Raw genomic sequence first — 21,784 nt, forward strand, 5'->3', positions numbered from 1 at the left:
CCCCTTCGCCCTTGGTACAGCCTTCGTTTCCTCCACGGTGCTGTATGGTAATCAAGTGACATCAGCCCTCACCCGGGCGGCTGCTGATTATATTACAAACCAGCAGAAAGGTCTGAGGTGTGCGCGGCTCCTGGAAGCGCTGGCAAGGACGGCAGCGTGTGGCTCCATGCTGCTTTTACTTTGGGCTGAATCGCAGGCTTGCTTTTATTTGATTTGGTTTCACCAGAGCCAGGCAAGCGTTTGAAACCGGATTTGAGCACTTGAGAGTTGCCTGTAGTGGAGCGGGGGGAAAAAAAAACACCAAAAAAACCCCTCATGGTGCTTTAAGTTTGAATCCGTTACAGACAACTTACTGCCAACCCACACTGCTGGATTTTGAACCGAAGCTGTTATTTACTTAGGGCTCAGTGAGAGCGTTTTCTCTAGGGACTGAAGCCAAACTACTGAGGAAGCTGGGATTTACTTGGATGTATGGTAGAGAAACCTGTGGTTCCTTTATGCTGCAGTTCATCGTATCCCTGTGTTACCTGTAAATGGAATTACAAAAATCAACCAGTATGCCCGGGCCGTTGTCCCCAGGATATGCAGCTCAGGTGCCGTATAACTATAATCAGTTAGAAGGAAGATTCAAGCAGTTACAAGGTAAGCCTGTGTTGGTTTTTTTGTAGGTGTTGCTATGATATGATACCCGTAAACATGTTAGTCTGGGCTTGTTCTCATTGCATCAAGGTGTTAATGAGAGAGGCCAAAAGCGGTGCTATAGCAAAAAGCTTTGTGTTCTTTTAAGAGATACTCTGTGGTTTTTATCTCTCTGAAGGTGTCCTCAGTCTTACGCAGCGTTAAGATGTGTGTCTGACCTCTGAGACACTCAGCATTACAGATGAGGACTAACCCAGACCAAATTTCTTAGAACAATAAGGGGGAGAGTGAGGAAGTGGTCTTTCTATTTATTTTATCCTTAAATAAAATACAGTCATAACTCTGGAAATTAATCGTAAAATCCTAGCTTTGTTTGGGTGCCGTTGGCAGTGCGAGAGCCCTTTCTAACTCCCTGCATACCTCCTGTAAAGGCGGGTGGCTTAACTTCTTCAAATGAAGAACAGTTGCATAATTTCCCAACGAATTAGTTTACTCGTATCGTAGAAGATCTCCGAGAAAGCATTCACGTACTTCAACATTCCCAATTTTTTCATTGTGCATTACTCTACTTTTGGACAGGGAGAATGTCCTTTAACGTCTTCCCATTAAATTCTCTGTCTGTGTGAGAAAACAGACGTTTCTTTTGGGGAATGGTCATGTGCTCTCTAAAGGCTAGGCCTCCGATGTGTGCTGGAAACCCAGGTTATTAGCAGTGCAGTGGAGGAGGATTGTGCCCAGCATCCCTCTGCCTCAGACAGGGTCAAACAAGCTCTGCTGTTTCTTTGTGTAAGGCATGTCCCAGGGATGAATGAACTCTAGCATTGCAGTTTCAAAATAAAAAAGAATTCTTAACTGAAACCAAACCTCCTCCTCCTCTACATCCATGTGACTCCGTAAATAATCCCAGAGCAGCCTGAGTACAGTGAAGTTCAGCCCTTCTGTGCATGTTTCTTATTTTACTCTGGTCTGTGCCACAAGTGTGGTCCTGTGGTTCCTGTCAGAGAGGGAAGAAGAGCCTGGTTAGTGCAAAGAATGTTCCTATTTGTTGGCTTAAGGAGGGAGGAAAAAAAAAATCTTTCATTCATAGTACTTTGTTTATCTTGTAAACTGGCTCGCAGTAATGGCTGCATACTGGATATAATAAGATAAAATGACAGCATCTTAAACACTGGTAACATAGACATTCCTCAGGCAAGGCATGGAAAATCCAGGCTCCGAACTTGCACGCGAGGGAATACGTTAGAGGCTTTATCTTGGACATCTGTCAGATCTTAGGCTGTGGTACTTGCTTTAAAAAGAACGAGGTAAGTTTGTGGTACGGGAAAGAAAATACTGGTTCACGCCTCTTTCTTTGCTGGTTAAGTTAGCAGTCTAAAGAAGGCAGATTTTATCATTTTCAGGGTCACTGCTTCAGGAATCCATTATCAGTGTGTTTACATCACATTGAAAGAGAAAAGCAGACCACAGCGTTGAAAGCATAGAAAGTGAGTTTTCCCTTCAGTGGAATGCACTGTATTGACTTTAAAAAAAAAAAAAAAAAAAAAAAATTGCAATGCTCTCCCCAAGTGTACTGCAGTTTCCTTTAACAAAAGAGAAAATGCAGTGAATTCTCCTGCAATGGTAAGGAGGGAGTTTGCAGTAGACCATCCCATAGCTGTTTGCTATGCATTGCAGAGAAGGTAGACAGGCTTGAAAAACAGCGCTGCCAATGATCTCGTTCAGGGTGGAGCTTAGGTGCAGGAAATGTTTTAAATTATGCACTAGATACTCCATGAAATCCTAAATAACCATACGAAATACTGTGTGCTGTAAAGGGAGTGGCTTAACTCTGCTGACACAGAAGGTGTCTTTTCTTGGATTAATGGCTCTTTGTTTGAAGAATATCTGAAAAAGCCATTAATTTGTAGTTGTAAAATTTTGAGGTGATTCTCGTCCTCTTGCTAGGAGGCTCTGGTGAAAACATTGGGTGTTCTGGGCATTGCTCAGTGCATCCAGACTCGGACCCGGCAAGGATGAGCTGAATATATGTAATATTTTTAAATTACAGAATTCGTCACCAGTTTTACCTCTTTCATTGTGGAGGTGTACAAACAAGTAAGAGCAGATACATTTCAAAGCTTCTTCAGTCTCTGGTAAAAAGTACCTTTTGAAGCTTTTCTGCCTCTTTATTTTTGTGTTTTCCTCCTTTGTAACTGTGTTTCACCCCTCTTGTCTCCAGTAGGATGGCTCTCTAGAGCAGCACCAGTATTGGCACCATACAGGGTTTACCATAACCTCTACTCATGTTCTTCCTACACTGAATTTGTCCCTCATTTTTCACAGTTCTAGAGTTTTCATGTGAATCCACAGCTTTGCACTAGATTATAGCAAGGTACTGTTCAGATCTAGTGAAGTTTGGGAGTTTTCCTCAAAAAAAGCACTTAGGAGCATATTGTTTTGACTAAAACAACACAGAGCAAGTGCTCAGGCCCTGTATGAAGCGGAAGTGTGAATCAGCAATGAATAGAGGACAACTCTCTCTGATCTCCTCTTTCCTAAGATAGACAATACGTTAGATTTGGCACTGGCAGCTTCACATGAGAAGAAAAGAGGAGCCAACCTAATTCTGCCCCAAAATGCTAGGGACGAAGCAAGTTCAGATCATTAAGTGATCACCTAGGCACTCCTACATTCCACCTCTTTTAAATGCCTTGAAGTGATGATTGTAAGGAAACTGTTGTTCAACTTGATGATGATTGTGGAGCGTTTAAAGCAGATTTTCCAACCATGTCCCACTGTGGTGTGAAGCCAGTGTAAGTTCTGGTACTGCACTGAAGGGACCAGACCGGTTCCTTCTGCACCTGGGAAGGGTCACCTTGCAGGAGATCCCAGCTCCCATTTGCCTTGATGGGCCGGAGTGAAGCAGGATGTGGCAGAAAATGCTGCGAGTGAAATCAAGGCTGTCTTTGTGTCAAAAGAAACCCTGAAGTCTTGTGCATGATAATTGAGAAGTTTAGCATACTCAGTCCTTGTGCTCGTGAGAATGTCAGCGCAGGAGTGGGGAGAAAAATGATTTAGCAAGTTCTGTTTCCTTTATTAAGTTTCAGTAAGTTCTTATTATGGTTAGTTCACCCGGTCCTGGAATGATAAGTGAGAGATAGTATCAGTGGTTGCTATCATCTTAAACCTAGGTGTGGGGTTTTGGTTCTCATGGCCACTTGTTCAGTAGAAAGGGATCGTGTTGCAGGGCTGGAGTAGTTCTCTGCAAGTAAAGACAGGACCCCAAAACTTGTTTGTAGAAAGCGTGTTGCTATGTAGCTTGTGCAGGGTACGTCAGTGGAGAAAATTTGTCCTGCTTAATTGAGGAATTAAATGAAAAGCAAACCAGATATGTTGTAATTATAAACCAAGGTTGTCACCTGTGCTACGATAACATGGCAGGATCCTGTGGATGGCTTGGCAGGTTGTAGGAGTTGGCAGGAAGAGGTTAATGCAAGTCAGGAATTTGGAAGGAGCTCCCTGCAGCTGTATCGCCTTCCGCAGCGAAGGCAGTGCGTGTCAGTGCCACAGGGAAGCCGGCACCAGCCCAGAGAAGCAGCTATCATCACTGCTCACGGGCTCTTTTCCACCTGGTTAACAGGGCAGCGTGGTATTTATTAACATTGCTGGCATTTAGTAGCTTGGTGACTTTATCATCTCCTGCAGTGTGATTGGAAGGTTGGGTCTCAGCTCTAAGGCTGTGCCCTAGGTGCGAAATTTCCAGTGGTAATTACAAATGTAAAATCCTGGGGGATGGGGGTGAGCTAGATTTGTGCTCCTGATAAACCCCAAAGGAAAGCCAGCTTTCAAAGCAGCTCTGTGATGTACCCTGCTGTGTGGTACATTTCGATTTTGTTTATGTTTTTAATGTTGCATTTCAGATTGGAAACTGTTCATTTTTAGTGGGAGCTTGATGTGTTTTGCTGACCAGGCTGCCTGGGTGGAAGTGCCTTTATTTTGTTACTACTTTTGAGCTGTGTTAGAAATAGTATGGTTTGAAAAACTTGACACCTAATGTGGTGACCACTGGAATAAACCTGTAGGAAAGGTGAGCTGTCTTTCCCATCAGAGGTGCTTAAGCCGGCTTTAGATCAGTTCTAAATTCCGTTTCATGGGGATGAAAGACTGAATGTCTACAATAGGCTACACAGCGCTACCTGCACCAGAAAACAAAATGCAATTATATGAGTATCTTGGGTGTCTGGGGCAAAAACCTTGCTCTGATAGCAGTGCCCTTCAGCAGGGGAGCTCCTTGGCTCTGTAATCCTTTGGTCTGCAATGACCCAAGTAGGTTTGGTCTGGGTTCCAGTTTGGCGTAAAAAGAGAGACACGCAGTTTCTATTTTTAAGTGGTCAGTGATAATTGGCTTCGATAATATAGGGATCTGTATGCATAGATTGGTTGCCATCCAGGCTGCAGAACAGCAGGAAGATTTTCCTGTTTGTTTTTCTTTTTCTATTCTGAAGCAGGGCTTCCCCACAGCTTTTCCTGCAAGAAAATCTTATCCCCAAATCCCTGCCTATGCCCAGGGATAAACAGGGAGCTCCCATGGCCAACTGACAAGTTTGGAGGAGTTGCTGAAGTACTGTCCTACACTAGGGCAGCGAGATCTTCTGCTACACCCAGGATCCTCTGAAGTTATGTGGGTGCCCTTTGAAAAGACAGTTTCAAGAGCTGTCTTCCTTGTTGCAAGATTTACCTTTTAAAGGATTTCAGTCTCTTGCGAGCAGTGACCTGCATAGCTACAGGCGGTGATTAGTGAACTGAAGGACATCCTACTTTGTCTACCAAATTGGTCACTGGCATTTCTTGTCATGGTAATTTCTGTTAAAGGTGAAATGCAGGAAGGCTGAATTTCATTCCAGATGAAATGTGTCTGGTTTACATGGATTTTTTTTTTTTTCACCTTCTCAGATCCACTCAAGTTGCAAATACATTCATATTCCTGTGGCAAATTTTGCTTGATTTTCTGCTGTGTGCCACTGTTCCAAAGCCTGCATGTGTCACAGCATACTTCAGTCTTCTGTTTTTGGTGAACACATGAGCACATGAGGAAGGCCTGTCAGATTTGCAAAGCGTTTTTAAGTGATCTCAAACAAAGTGTTTTGAAAGTGTATTTCTGTGATAGCTGGGCCCTTATTCTTTCCAATGTAAAGGTTCCTGCAAACGTATCTGAATCCTAGACTCAGTTTTAGGGCATTTAGCCATCTGAAACAAAGATGGTAGCTGAATATTGGTGAAAGTCTTCTCTGTCTAGAAATATTTCAAAGATGCATGTTATAAAAGTGACCTTGCCAACTAATTGAGTGTATAATTTAGGGATTTAACTTGGAGGAAATGACTGGGTAAGTGTTGTAACTAACATGTCCAGGTTCTTCGTTAAAATGGACGTTTGTCGCAAATCACTTGCTAGGACTTGTATTTGTCTACTCATAAAACCAACTGGTCGAATTTAAACTCTTTGCACATCCCCTTGTAGCACAGAACTGATGCAGAGAATCACAGTGAGACAAGGCTACTCAGAGCTGCCTTATCATTTCTGCCCTTTCCAGAAGTAAAAGCCTACAATTACATTGTAGAAGTTGTGGAATGGTACACAGACACTGTTATTTATTCCTAGTCCTAAATATTGCAGCAGGGAACGGGGAATCTGTGTTTCATGCTCTTCCTTCGGGCAGGGACTGATGAGTACAGTCAGAAGTGAAAGCTGTGTTTCAGTGACCACGCGTGTTGTCTGTTAATTTTGTTACACATAAACTGTCTTAACTTCACCTCCACACTTTTTAAAATTTTTGCCTAGATGATGTATAGCAAACCCATGGAAGAAGATTTTGCAAAAGGTTCTGGAATAGTTTTGTCTATGAAGGATAAACTTCAAAACCACCTAGGAACTTTAAAAAAAAGCATTCAAACCCTTCACTCCCATTCTCTCCCAATCCTGATATTAAAAAAACCCTACAAAACTAAATATGAGATTTTGAGTAAAACTTAACAGGAAGCTCTTATGAAAGACTTTCTTTCAGAATGAACAGTGAGAAATAAAGTCTAACATTATTTTGCATGTTCCCTGTTTTAAAGGGCTATTCAGGACAGTATAGCAACTCCATCTTTACTGCTAGATAAACTTTTACCATGGCTCAAGATTAAATGAGGACTAAGAAATTTCTCATTGTTAGAAAAATAAACCAGATTTTGATAATCCCATAGCTACCGAAGACAACATTTTGTCCCAAATTCCCACTTTCTCTTTCAAAAAGCTCTGAAATTTTTTTTGTCTTCAAAATTTCCAGAAATTTACCTTTTCTGGTTATGGGGTTTGGTACTTGTGAAGATACAGAAAGCAAGTTAAAAGAGCAGAGGGTAAGGTATTTCTGCTAATATGATCAGTGTTGATACAGTTGAAAAAGTAAACGTTTAAATTGGATTTGGCTCCTCGCTGAACTAACTGTGAAAATTCACAACTCTGAGCTGTTGCCTCAGGTATTTTGTAGTCTGTTCTCTTCAGTTTCTATTTACATTATGTTTGTAATATTTGTTTTTTAACTGTGTGTATAAGAAACTTAATTCTAAAACAAACAGAAAGCTCTAGGCTCTGGAGCATAATTTTGTTTAAAAAAGGGCAATTCTGGTGTACTTTTTGTGGCTCTGAAATTGTGAAGTAAACAAAACTTGTAAGCAGATATTTTCACATGGGACAGTAAGGTATTTTGAATACCCTGGGGGTGATTTGTTGCCAGAGTTATAACAGTAAAATGATTTGTGTCATGTCCTTAGCTGGTGTAAATCCCTGTAGCTCTGCGAATCTGGAAAAGCAGCCGTTTGTGCTAGCACAGGAACTGGCCCTTTTGTGTTTCTGCATTGGATGTCTCAAGGAAGCTAAATGCCACAGACCATCCCAGTGTTGCAAGGGCATGTTGTAACCACGTAGGAGTACAGGCTCCTATTCCAAATATTTTTCCTATCCAAGAGCCCTATTCAAATTGATTGTGGGTTTTGCCATTAACTTCTGTGGAAAGTGGGGCAATAAAAAAAGACTATGGACAGAGATGGAACCGGTGATAAAGAGCCAGAACAATGGTAGCCTTTCATTCCTGAGTTCTTTCTCAAATACGTTTTGCGATTTCCTTCTTTTTCATCTACGTTTCTTTCCGTCTTTCTGTTTTCTGTTGGGTGCATGCTTTGACTGCTAAAGTGGATGAAATGCTCCCTAAGCTAAGGAGAAACGGTGAAGAAAATCAAATTACAGACCTGCAACGTGATTCACAAAATCCCCGTTTCCTATTCCCTCTACTAAACTAGTCTTTGTGATATCCCAGCGCAGGACATGGGTTTGGTACGTGCACCCCTTCTGCTCAGAGTCTGAATTTCATGTAAGAATTCATTGAAAAAGTATTCGATTACCAACAGTTCTGAAGGTCTTTTTGTTCCTGTTTACGTTGAATTGAGAAGTATTAAGTGTCAGCTATTAAGTAGCAGGGTATGACAATGACATATTTTTTCCTTATGTGAAAACGAATTATCTTCATTGAATAGACAGGTTTGGGAAAACTGGTAAGCCAAATATTGGGAATTAGTCTCTGTTAACTTGAAAAGCTGTGGTGAAGGAGACGGAATAAAATAAATAAGGTGGTTTAGAATCTACTTTGCTCTTCCCACAAGAAATCAAATCTGGAATTTCATTTGGAAATTTATATCTGGGGCTGGCAGGTAATGCTTCTTTTCCCAGTGTCATTGTTCAAGTGATGTAACAACTCCAAAGATGAAGATTATTTAGTAGTATTAGGCGGCAAACAACTCCCCTCCCAACTCAAAATTAGTCCTTTCAGAGTAAGGGGGCACTCATAGAGAGAGTAAGGCACTTGTGGATTGCTCTGCATTCCAGCAGTTCTGAAATTGAGTACAAGAGTAAGGCGGTGGCCTGGCAAGCAGACGCTGAGGACAATGTGCATGCTCCCCACCTGATGGGAGCAGGGGTGCTTTGGGGAGGAGGGCCTTACTCTGAATTCGGCTTTGAACGCGTAATTTCATTCACATACTGAACATAGTTAGCATCCAAAGTAATTCTGGCCGCAATGTCCTCTGTGATAGCCTGAATGTAATGAAGGAGGGCATGCGAGCCTAAAATTGCTTGCTGCTCCTAAAAACGCATATAACTGAATCCTTGCGTTCCTTTCAGAGGAGAAAAGACAAGAGGGCTGGTGACCACTCATGCTTGTGACTCTTGATGTGGAGTCCAAGGTCACGATGGCCGGGAGAGCCCATGTTAACACAAAAGACCTTGTACACTTGCTGCTGGAACGAGGGTACCCCGGCTGAGAGCCTCCTTTGTTGAAAGAGAACTACTGTAGCCAAACTAATATTAACCAGTCTCATAGCCGTGCTGAATGCCCCACTGTTTCACTTAGAAAGAAGCTTAAAGAAAAAGGCCCTTCAGTTTTTGAGGGGAACAGTGCAGTTAAGCAGACACGCAGGCAGTCGCTGTGGCATAGTCTGGGGGCCACGTCCGTGGCTTTTCAAAGGTCTTGTGAAAGATCTGGCATTACCGAGTGGCCTTTTCATGAGATAACTGGAAATGCTTATAATTCCATGTTCAATCAAGTTTGGTTTGTTCATAAAAATGAGGAGCTGGAACTCTGGAAAGCACAGGCCCAGTTACACCTACATGACAAACTTACACCGGACAGGGTCAGTTTTCTGTTTGACAGGTAATCGGTAGAGTGCACAATCCTGCACTATTTTTAGTAAAACTGTATTAAGGTTGTTGGGGGCGCAGGAGGCCATAAATACAATTTCCCATTTGCAGGTTTTGAATAGTTCCTATGTTAGCAAACAGAAAAAGCATCATCCCAAATGGCATTGCACAGGAATCGTATTTGGCGTCCCTTGCAGAGACTGCAAACATCTCTGCCTTGGATATGGTCAAAATGGACAGGCATATGTTTCTGAGGATTGTATTGGGATTGGTTTCTAGAAGTTTTCTTGTCTGATTTAGTTCTATCAGAACTGAGTTTTCAGGTAGAATAGCCAGAGAATTACATACCAGACAGTGAAGTAAACGTGGTGGCAAGGTACAAAAAAATATATCTGTATTACCACAGCACTCTAATCACAAGCGAGGGGTGGCCTTATGCCTGCAAAGATTAAACAAAACAATGCGTTGTTATAAAGAGATTTAAGAGTTTATCTGAACAAAATAAATGCTGGCTGCGCAGATTTTTCTTGGAAAAAAAAACTATGGTTTAATAAAGATACCTAAATTTAACTTAATGGCTTGGCAAACTCTTCAGAAAATCAGCCAACATGCAGAGCCCACTTCTGAGACAACCTAAAGCGAGGCAGCCCCATTAAAGGCAACGGAACTGCACAACGGTACAGTGCTGAGGGACTCGCTCGTGGGATTTTGTCTCTCAAATTCAGGCCTGCTCCTTCATTCTTCTCAAATAACGATTCCTCTTCGGTTTCAGCTTCTCCACACTGATAGTATATGTTGGGTTCAGTCTTCCCCTTCCAAAAAACCCAAACGTCGAGTTCTTAGTGTTCGTTTTGTCCAGGCAGTGTTTCCAGTTTTTGAAAACATGATCTGATTGTGATTTGGTTCCGGGAAAAAAAGAAAGTGAAAACATGGCTGTCTCATCTGTAGTCAACTAACTATGGTTTGCTTTGGGTAATAATTAATTCTGCATCTAGTTTAGTATCTTTCCACAGTTATTTCCAGGGAAACTAGACTTACTCTGGTAGTGCAACGGCCGTTTTTTTCAGGGTGTGTTCCTCTTTTCAGCTTTTCCAGGTTGTCTGGCAATATAACGAAAGAGACTGCTCTGAAATTGCGGATGTGACTGTACTCTGATTGCAGTTTAACATGAGTAATAGCCATTATGGAATGGCAATTAAGTAAGGCTCTGAATAAATAGGGGAGGTGTCTAGAAACATCAGATGTTGGTTGTGTTCTGAACTTCTGACCTTTCTGTTATTCTCATGCATTGGGGAGTTCAATAATTTGGGTTAACCCTACCTTTAAATGCTAAGTGCCTCAAGTTGTCTAAATAAAAGTAATTCCTTGGGACGGCAGTGTCTGCACCCACAGCGCCGGTGGGTGCACCCTCACCCGCTGTGCCAAGGGGGCTGTGCTGTGACCATGCACGCTGGGGCTGGAGGTGCTGACAAAAGCCACGGGGTATGTGTCAGTTCTTCGTTTAAGTGGATGAAGTCTAATTGGATCGAGGCTCTAATCTTGAGCCCAAAGCAGAAGGAAAGGGTATCGGGAACTCTTTTAGCTATAGCTGTGGGAACTGTATTTGCTTTCTCAGAGGTGAATTGCATCCCATTCCCTCTCTGTGTCATCACAGGCTTTGTTCACCCTGGGGGGTGCGAGTTGCATTTCATCCTCATGGCCTCACCTGGTAACAGGAAAGTGTGTTTCACTTCTAGCTCAAGGAAGTAGTTCTAGAAAATTGGCGATGCCCGTAGACAATTTCCTGACCGTTCCCTAGGTGACGTCTGGCCGCTGTCACTTCTACGGGTGCGCTGATAATGCATCCGCCTCTAGTAGCAGGTTATGTGCTGGTTGCATCTGGACATGATTGTTCATAGCTGTTGCCTAAGTCCTTACGGAAGGAATTCAGAGCGAGACATGGAAGTTAAAGCACATTTTTTCCATAAATCCACTGCTGCTCACATATGATTAAGTCCTCCTCTCTCTGTCTCTCCCCCAAAATAAATATCTTCATAATGATGCCTGATAGGATATGTTATAAAATCCTCTTGATATAAATTCTTATTTCCTGGAACATTTGCTCTTAACAGGCGAGTTGCACTGGTATTTGCCAGCACGTTGATGCTAATGATGCTCTGTGCCACTTGAAAGATGCTTATGTATCCTCAGCGCCTGGGGCCAGCAGTGTTCCAGCCAGTTCCTCATTGCAGATACTTTTTTTCTAAATAAAAGCAGCCGCGAGTTGACCTGGAGAACAGACAACAGTTAAGGACACCTAATATATAAAATCTTCAGCTGTGCAGCACGTCCTGGCAGCGGTGTCCTCCGAAGGGATGGAGCGTAGTTCCGCACTGGTTCCAGGAGAGCTGCTCTCTAGGCTGGGTACGGCCGGGCTGGGACCAGCACCTGCCGGTTGTAGCAACAGAAAATAAAACAGCAGCTGAGAGGGGACTTGTTCCCCCTGTTGTTCCTGACTGACTAAAATGACTGGACAGGGTGGTGCGATCTCCGCAGTACCCGTTTCAGTGGGCTGGGTACGGGGCTGTCCTTTAGCTCTCCTCCAGTCTCCGTGAGCGTGGCCGATCCCAACCAGTTCCTAGCAGTTTCAAGTGTACATTTGTGAACTACCTAATGCCGGAACACCTTTTGTTTTCTGTGCTACATAAGTCAGCTCTCCCTTCTGGTTTAGCTCCTGTTGCCAAGTTTAAAAACACTTCTCTGGCACCAGCTGCAGGTCACTGTGGACTTCATATTCAGAAGTGTATTCATGGAGCTTTTTCTTACGCATCTTGTGTATTTGAGTTAGGTTGAAATGTGCCTGTAAGTTTGGAGACCTGAAAATCAGCAAGTTGTCGTGTCTCAGGCTTCAGGAACACACAAATAAGACACACACAGTCTGTGTAAGATGTCATAAATGCATTTTCATGCCTGTGTACACGTGTATCTGTATGATTAGGCTATGAAGGTGTGTAAGATGGATATAAGCACAGAAATCATGTGCTGTTCGCATATGGAAGGCAAACGTGCAATAGTTCTGTATATTCTTAACCAATACCTGAATTATTTTTAATGACATTAATATTACATTAACAGACAATTGGGAGCATTAATCAGACACTTAGCTTTCAGAAGTTCTTGCGCTCTACGTTTCCTTTATTAATTGCCATATTTCATAGTTTAAAAAAACCAACCAAACAAAAAAAAAACCAAACAAAAAAACCAAGCACAAACAAACAAACAAACAAACCCCCACTGTTTCACATTTTGAGGGAGGGGAAAGCCCGGAAGACAGAGCCCCCATGCAACGTGATTAGGGAGGCATCAGTGAAATTACTTTGATCAGGAGTGTTTGGGTGGTTCTTATATTGATTATGCTGAGCTGATGATGTTTGGCACTTAATTTTCTCAGTGTGCTAAAAATTAAAGAAAGTAAGTGAAGGTGAATTATTGGGAGCTCTCATGGATAACTTCAACAGAAGCCACACCTTTGTACCCATGTAGAGCTTTTCGGTTTGCGTAGTCAATGCATTGCACAATCAGTACGACTCACAAGTCCACTTTTAAGACTAGAAAAACAAGTGATGTTTCTGGATGAAGATACACATTTAAGATGTTCAAGGTATAATTTTACCCAGCTAATTCCTTCAAATTTGCTTCACCTTTTAAATCTCAGAGAGATCTTCGAGAGTTTCAAAGAAAGGGGTTTTTTTCTGGTACTGCTTTGAAAGTTATTACATGGGCGGGAAATACTGTGCTGGAAAAGTATCTTTTTTCCCCACTCTTGCATAACTCCAAAGGCTAAAATGATTTTGCTTAAACATGCCACATTGTCCCACAAAAGCAGATCCGTAAATGACCTTTGGATGGGAATCAAACAGACCAGCAGGAAAATTTTGAGGTGAGGAATTAGAATGTATGTGCAACTTGTTTGTACCTCAGAAGTCCCAAGAAAGCAGGTATGGCATGGAAAGAAAGATCTATTATTATTATTATTATTATTATTACTATTTTTAATTACCATAAGGATTTCTTAAAAAAGGACTTTAATATACAGAGTGACTGATTGGAATGTGTGTGTAAAGTTTACATTGTGGTTTCAGTTTTCTTAAGCAAGCTAACAGGTGAAGGCATCAATTCTGCCAGTCTCAAAAGACAACAACTCCAGGACTTCAGCTGGAGCTCTGCATGATGGGTTTGCAGATTAGAGCCAGAGAAGATTAGGGATTTTTCCTCTAATGCTTCTTATTAGCAGTTTGTTTCAAATCTCATTAAAATTCATTCATTTTTAAAACTCCCTTCTTAGAAATAACTGCATGTTATAAATACCATGGTTCCTTCAGTTACACAAGTGATTTTTATTGTAATCTACAGTATTTTTATTGCTGTTATTCATTCAGCTTTCACCTTTGGGATTTAGCTTAGATCTCAGGCTTGCTGAGCCATGGCCTGGCTTACCTGTGGTGTTACTGCTTTTATTTGGCAACCTGTCAGTACAGCGTAGTGCGTCTGACTCTACAATATAGCATGCAATTAACAATAGTAAGTTATTGCGTGACCATGGAAACTGGATGAACTAAACACATTGTTCAGCAAGGCTATGAAATCAGCTATTATTAGTCCCTGATCAATGCAGTGGTTGTTTAAATACATGTTCTTCCATTTAAAATATTTCTGTGATAATGAAAATTATAATTTAACAGCAATTAATTATAATGATAACATCTCTTAGCACCGAGGTTTAATATTTTGAAAGGATTAAATGCATTTATTTTCTATTCATGCTTTTCTGTCATTAAAACCAAATTAGATTTAAACATGAAACCAACAAAGGTTTGGCATTTCTTTCATCTATTCTTCTTTCTGATTGCAGTGGGTTTTTAAAGAAGCATGGTCAAAACATACTACAGCTTCGACTTTTCTCTCCATGTAATGTCTCAGCTTGTGCCACAGATGTGAAAGAAAAGATCCCACAGCCCTCTGAAATCCCTCGATGGAATTCCATAGGAATACTAGCAGTTCAGTCTTCTGGCCTATTCTTGTTTAAGCTTGCTTAAATTCATAGAATCACAGAATACTTCAGGTTGGAAGAGGAGTTTTTTTGGTCCAGCACACCTGCTCAAAGCAGGGTCAACTTCAGTGTTAGATCAGGTTGCTTAGGGATTTGTCCTGTTGAGATTTGAATATCCCTAAGGATGGAGATCCCACAGCCGGCACCCTCACGGTGACAGTTTTCTTCTTGATATCCCATCAGAATTTCCCTTGCTTGGCTACATCCAGCCTTGCACCACCAGCAGGTCTCCTTCCTCCAGGGTGGTGCGTGCCGCTGCAAGCTTCTGTCCGCAGTACCTGGGTTTGCTCTGTAAAAGGTCGGTTTCAGCATCCGTTTTTCTGTCTTCACAGTGAATGCTGAGTCCTGATGCCCATCCTTTACTGACTCATCTCTGCTTAACAGTTACGATTTCCTATTTCCAAGTACCTAGATAAGGAGGATTCCCAGTCTGGTCACGTAGTTGGACTGTAGAAAAGCAGATTGCTAGTAGTCGTGTGTGAGAACTGTTGCATTACCTGCAGCTGCAGAGAAGAGGGAGGAGTGCTGAAAGGAAAAGAGTACAACAGAAATCGTAAAAAAAAAACCCCAAAACAACAAACCTCCTCCTTCCTACCCTTGTCTTTCCTCCTGTAGACAAGTGGGAATCCACTGTAAAAACTGTTTCATTCTGCTGCATTTGCTGAACACAGAAAGAAATAACATGGACCTTATGTAGTGAAGTACCTGGCATGTTCTCTGCCTGTGCCAAGCCTTGCTCTCACCCTTGCTAACACTGCTAATCAGACAGTGGTTTGGGCAAGTATGGAAAATAAGAGCACTGCCCGCCCTCCAAAAAACCCTGGCACTTCCCTGCATTATGCTTATAATGTTTTTTAAAGGAAACTGCAAAGACTCCACAAGATTGTCTATACTTGAAGTAGTGCAGTGACCTCAGGTTTTCATTGTTCTTCTGTGGGAATTCCACAGTCAGTGTCCTGGGACAGGCCGATGCTTTTTTCCATGTTCCTCTTAATGAAGTGATTTGTCTCTTACGCAAAGGGAAAAAATGGCAACAAGTGTAAACCACTGACATCAAATCAGCCATAAGGCATTTGTGTCCTTTTGTGTTAAATGCTGACAACACTGAGGTATTTTTCATGCTGTTTTTAAAAGGAGGTCCATTTGAACTCTGTACTGAGCACTCATTAAGCCATAAAGTTGCTCCTTTATTCAACCGTACTTTTGCTATTTTGCTGTAAAAATGGTTCAGTAACATCTTTCTCCAAATACATTTTGGAGATCAGGCCTTGGTCCTCTTGAACGTTTTTCTCATAATGGACTTCAGTAATGTGAGTGGTTATATTGAAACCAGGGCGGATGATGGTGTTTAAAGCTGAAGATGGGTGTAGGTGTTTTCAAGAGCAGCACCTAGAAGTGTTAAACCATTTTAATCATCCACTAAAAAGGTTGCATTTCTGTAGCTGCTTTGCATTTCATGTGGAAAAACAAGAAGTCAGCTGGTATCCTAGAGTGCCAGCAAAAAAAGCTGAATGGTTAATGTTTATGAAATGGGCTGTATGGCACGGTGTTTCCATTGCAGGGAGCTGGTCACGATGCAGGAGATATTTACACAATTTTGCGTTCCAGTTTTCCTGAAGTTATACAAGCAGTTCACATAGCTTGCACCAATGTAGGGAGAGCTGAGCACATACTCTCTCTAAATCTGCTTAAATATGTCATCTTCATCTTCTGAAGTAAAAAAAAAAAAACTGAGTTCTTCCACCAGTTTAATCTGTTAACCTGGATGACTTTTATGGTTCGCTTATTTGCTGTGGGAGACTTTACAGCAACTTTTTGCAGATGAACATAATCATTCTTCTACATGAATCCGAAGCTGGCTTTCAGGAGGTTTATTTTTGTATTGCTGACACCAAAATGCCATAAACTGTGTAAAAATAAAGACAATGAAGGGACCTGCCCTTCCACCCCCTGTAATGCTTGGCTGGCTACCGGACATTGTTCTGTGCATCATTTTATTGTGTGACTGAGGTTTAGTGACATCAAAGGGAGAAAGCAGCAGAATTGTTTTTTCCACATGCTGCATTATGTAGTTTTCCCTTTTCTCTTTTCAGAGCATTTTCAGCTGTGAAAGTAGTCACATGCTGTAATGTTTAGTAGAGAAGGGTAGATATTTAATAGGATTTAGAAGCTGGCCGATGCTTCCTAGTAAAAGAGAATGGATTGCTGGACACACCCCTGACTTCTGAACAATAGTCTCTGTGTAGCAGAGTCGGGAAAGCAGCAAGGATTTTGCTCCTAATGAAAATCACCAGCTAAACACAGCATGAACAAAATCACCTCGTTGCTTTGTCATCTTTCACATTTGCATTTGAGTTCTTAGCTAAGTCATGGTCGAGCACGTAAAAACTTTGGCGTAATCTCACCATTTTTGATGGGGAAATCACACCGCAGATTACTTTGTACCGTAAAATAACCATAACAAATACATCCTACTTGCATTCAAAACCATCGGCTGCAGTCATTCCTCCTGGTTAAACTGTCTGCAAGATTGAAGTAAAAATGAAGGAGATGCCTTTTTTTAAAGTTCACCTGTTGTTTCTAAGCATTGGACCCATGTGTATCGCGTTCCCTGTACAAGATGTGTGTAAATTTGGCTTCCTGCAACTTCTTACTTGGTCCTGTCAGATCTGCTGAGAGGTCTGCGTACCGGCCTCGGGGCCAGGTACACAAGTTATTTTGTTCAAGCCTGCCTGAAACAACAGAGGTTAGACCTATATTGGAATTATTTCACGTTCAGCATTGGTCTTTTGTTACTACAACAAATGGTGGAGATTATTGCGGAACATGCATTCATGTTGTTTCCTGATAAAATCTTGTTTGATCACCACATTCTGGTCCCAGCAGCTGATCTGCCATTCTCTCAGGCATCTTTCTCAATTTAAAAACTTTCAAGCATGGCTGGAATTTGTGAAACTGTGAATATTACTGGCTATTTAACTCCATATCCTCACATCTATGAGAAAACATAGAGTGATGTCCTGCGCCCTGAAAACCTACAGTAATGGGAACGTTGTCCTGTGAAAGGAAGCTCTGTTTTCTCGGAGCACGGTTAACCTGGGTTATGGTCTGGGGAATTCTGGGAAGCTGTGGATATTGGATATCAGCAAAAGCGGTGCGCCTGGACCAACGCTCAGCTGATCCCCGAGTCAGTGTGTTCAGCAATGCTTCGTGTAGGAGTTTGTTGCTATAGTGAAAAACACAACAATTTTAAGCTGGAAAAATTACTTTCAGCATGGAAATCAAAAAAGATGTAAAACTGCAGGAGGCAGAGGTTTTGGAGTTAGGGATTAAAACTCATCCTTAATTTGCCTTGCTTGAGGTGTTACAGGGATCCACAAAACATGGGTAATGCATAGAGCAAGCTGCCCGCCAGCTGGGCTCGGCAGGGAGGGTTTCGGTGCCTCTGAAGGCTGTGCTGTCCCAGGGCAGCTGCGTACACACCGGGCACCCGGTAGCAGTCCTAGACTCTTGGTGCTCCTTTCAGCTTTCCTTTTGTGCTCTAATTTCTGTTTCCTTCAGTAGCATTTCAGCTCCTTTGAGAGCACCCCCTTTGCTGCCTATCTGATGGGGTGCGGAGGCCTTTGCCATCCAGGGGCTGGCAGGAGCTGTTGCACACTGAAAGTTGTTTTACCTGCGCTGGGCTGGCAGCAGTGTGCGCCAAGCATATTTGCCATTCAGTCTGAAATGGATTCAAGGTCAGTTTGTTGAAAATGTGGTTTGACCGGTATGGAAGGAAGCAGATCGTCTTCAAGCTGTTTTTAGAAAACAGGTGGCTCGCAGGTAACCTTTGCCACAGCAGTAGTTAGTGCTGCGGTCATGCAAAGGGACTGGGGCTGATAACGCTTTCTGGCATGTGGGAGCGGCAAAGGGGTCATGGGGGCCCACGTTTCTCTCAGCCGGCTCCTGCAGCCGTGCATTTTCCAGGGCAGTTATTAAGACAAATTCTCCATTATTCTGGCATAGCCCTATTGAGTTCACTCAGCGGAGCTGAGTGTGTGACAGAGGGAGGATGGTGTCTGCGACCCCCCCTCCCGCTGTCCTGCACTGGGGATTCAGCAGCTGAGACTCCTGGCTCTGGTCTTTCAGAGAGTTGACTACATTTTTGCCAGGATTTTTTCTCAGCAAATTAGTAGAGGAAGAAGTGACTCTCCTCAAGCGGGGAAGGGGCTAGACGCCTGCTTTTGATCCAGTCCAGCCCTAGTTTATGTGAATTTCAGTGTACAAACTCCAGTTTATTTACTAAACTCCTAAACAAAGTCAATCCTTGATTTATCACAATCACAGAGCTGGGGTTTGCAAGCTGCTGTATGCTAGTAGTATTGTCGTGGGGGTTTCCGTATAAAGGAAATTTCCTTCCCAGTGTTGCTTCAAGATAAGTTGGATTCTCTATTATCAATACTGCTCTTAGAGCAGCTTCCGTTTTCCTGCTGTGCATGTTTTGCATGTTGCGCATTTCTCTTTACCCTTGGGAAACAAATGTTTTCACAAGCTGTAGGACACTTGGAGCTCCACCCATATCCTCTAGTTTTAATTAATCTTCAAAATCTAAAACTGTGTTTTTGAAAGTATGAAGGACATTTGTCAAAACGATCACATGAGATTCATAAATAGCGCTTCAGGGCCCATCGCTGAATTAAATCCCTGGTGTCATCTCTCATGGATGCACCTGGCCCGTAGCGTGTAGGTTTTTACACAGCACTGCATGTTAAAAGGGTCATAGTTGTGTGCTTAGCCGAATTGTCAGAGCTGTAAGTACTACTTTTCTGCATGTATGTTTCTTTCTCTGAAACATATGACCAAAATTCATTGGTTTTAATTCTGTGCATGTTTTAACCTGAAACCCTAGAGCAGAAAAATAAGGTTTATCAGTTTGAAAGCGTTGGTAAAAGCGTTGCAAAAACCTGCAGTCATTGTGAAACACCATGTAGAAATAATCAGGAGAGGTTTTAACACGACCAAGCCCAGCCACGCAACTTTCAAAACGGGCTTGTTTTGCTTTCCCACGTTGTGGGAGCACAACAGGAGTTAAGCGATGCGGGGGTAAGAACGGCTGCACCTTCTCCTTTCTGGTGTTTCGATCACTAATAGTGTCAGCGGGGAATTAGGGAGCTGCGTTCCGCCTGTGCCAAGTGCACGATAAAGAGTGGCCTTCCTGGGTGACCGGCCCATTAGGAGACTGAAAGAGCTGCTGTGTCTCTCCGGTGGCATTTTTCTGAGATAAGTTGCTGGTTGTCCCCAAAAGCTGGCAGTGAGTAGGTGGGGGCCTGGCTCTCACACGGTGCCGCAGGGTTTTCCTACGGGGCTGGAGGCTGCACCTGGGCAGCCAGGGATCTCGCTGCTTTTGGCCGTTCTTGCTGTGAGTTGGAGGAAAGGAGGAGAGACGGGAAGATAACGAAAAGCTGGTGAAGTCTAGAGCAATGAAGTCGCTCAGACGCACGTGAAGAGCCGACAGTAGGCTCAGCATGTGGAGTTAGCGCTGAAACCATCACAGCTGTGGTCCCGGTAGAGATTTTCATGCTATTTTTATCTAGCAGGGCGAGCAGGGCGGAGGACGGCGCTGCAGAGGATGGGTGGGGATCAGGTGAGAGGAGCGAGCGCGGGGTGGGTGCGGAGGTGAGGGGCCAGAAAAACCAACCGAGCCCTTCAACCTCTCGCCGTAAACAGGAAACGGAGGACCACAGAGAGCGAGACAGAGGAAATGGGAAGGCAGAGAGGGAGAGGCAGCAACTGTGTTTGAACTAGACTAAAGAAAACACGCGTAACGGCACCAAGCATCAGCTACCAAAGCGCAGAGGGCCTCCAGCTAGACGGGGAGGCTGCGTTCCCATCCACTCCCTCGCTGATAACTGGGTGTGCTTAAGGCTGCAGAGGCAATGCAGGAGAAAAGGGGTCACTGGAGCTTTCTCAGGGTTTTTTCCCTGAATCCCTACTGCCTGAAGAATGCACTTTCATGTCCTCTTTTTGGGCCACCAGTCGTGCTAGGGTGGGGAAGCCTTTTTGGGAGAGTCACCCCTGGGCCGCGTCGGTGCCGTCCGCAGGAGGGACCCATCTTCCCCCTCCTGAAAGGGCTGCCTGGAGCCGGCTGATCTGTTAGCTTCCTTGGATTTGCTTTCAACAACAGAAGATCCTAAACTGGTATCAATTAATACAACGGCACCAAATTTTTCACAACCTGACTTGGCACGTCAATGCATTTCCCATGTCATGTCTTTTAATCTGTTCAAAATTAGGCTCTGACCCTTCATCTTCTTTTACTAGAACCACATGGATGTTCTTTGCCCACCCATTACTTTTATTGTGATCCCAAATTGGGAGGATTGTTGATAACCATAACTTTTGACCAGAGCTTTTTTAATGGATGGCTTCATGATGATATTTGATAGCTTTTTTTAGTTTACATAATATTTTCTATCTCCAACTCTTTTTTTAGGATCCTGTACATCCGTATTTCTCTTTGAAATGAATGTAACCGCAGGGATCTCTCAGTGTTGTGCTCCTGTATAGAGACTACAGTGATTAAATAAACAAACTTGCTGAGCTGTTTTGGAGCTTGTTCAAGCTGGTGAAGGGAGACGTGGTAATTTCTGTGGGAATTTTCTTTAAAAAGCACCAACTATTGCAAGGTTTTTCTTCTGTGACTCATTTCAAAGAAATACTTCAACTAAAAGCATGGATTACTAGACAAGCAGATATGCAGATACAGCATTCCCAGGAACTTGCTATAAATAGTTAATAAAATATGTATTTAAAGTTAGTAGAGGCTATATTTAAATCATTACTTGGATAGACAACTATTTCCACTAGTCAGATGCGTTGGGTTTTTTCTTCTTTGGTCTAAGATTGAACAAGCTATGTTGTTACACCGCTGGTACAAATTGCAACATGGTTAGGAGACGCTGCAGCTTTTGACTGCAAAGGCAATATTTATTTTTCTAGTATTGGCTTGCTGCGACAAGGTTTGGGCTTTCTAACGAACTGGCTGTTCTGTTCGCACAGTGCTTGTTAACGCTGCACAGTGGAGCCTCGTGCTGCTGCCACTGTGATGTTCTGGCAGTAAAGGGCACATGCATCACGCAGCGTGGGCAGTGGGGGGGCAGAGCGGGGGGCAGAGGGTTGAGGGGCACGCGCCGCCGCTTTTGAGAAACTGCGGTTGGCTCCTCGGTGCACTGGAAAGCAAGCCACAGTTACTGCAAGTTTCCTCTTTGCTTCCTCTGTCTTAGCAATCCTCAGCTTCCTACAGAGCGAGGGCAAACGAGTAACGCAAACTGTCAAGTCATTGAAAGCATATTGCTGTTTTATCACAA

The 21,784-nt window shown here is 43.0% G+C and overlaps 1 protein-coding gene across 1 annotated transcript in view; it reads left to right on the forward strand.

The window, feature by feature from the left end:
• The first annotated feature begins 533 nt into the window (after positions 1-533).
• Positions 534-21,784, forward strand: part of SPTBN1 (spectrin, beta, non-erythrocytic 1) — a 68,108-nt gene continuing 46,857 nt past the window's right edge. The window contains exon 1 of the mRNA XM_009579112.1: positions 534-642. Coding sequence (XP_009577407.1) covers positions 534-642 — 109 coding nt within the window. The remainder of the gene's footprint in view (positions 643-21,784) is intronic.

This window comes from Fulmarus glacialis, unplaced genomic scaffold (genome assembly GCF_000690835.1).
Source record: "Fulmarus glacialis isolate BGI_N327 unplaced genomic scaffold, ASM69083v1 scaffold2066, whole genome shotgun sequence".
In the NCBI taxonomy this organism is placed as follows: Eukaryota; Metazoa; Chordata; class Aves; order Procellariiformes; family Procellariidae; genus Fulmarus; species Fulmarus glacialis.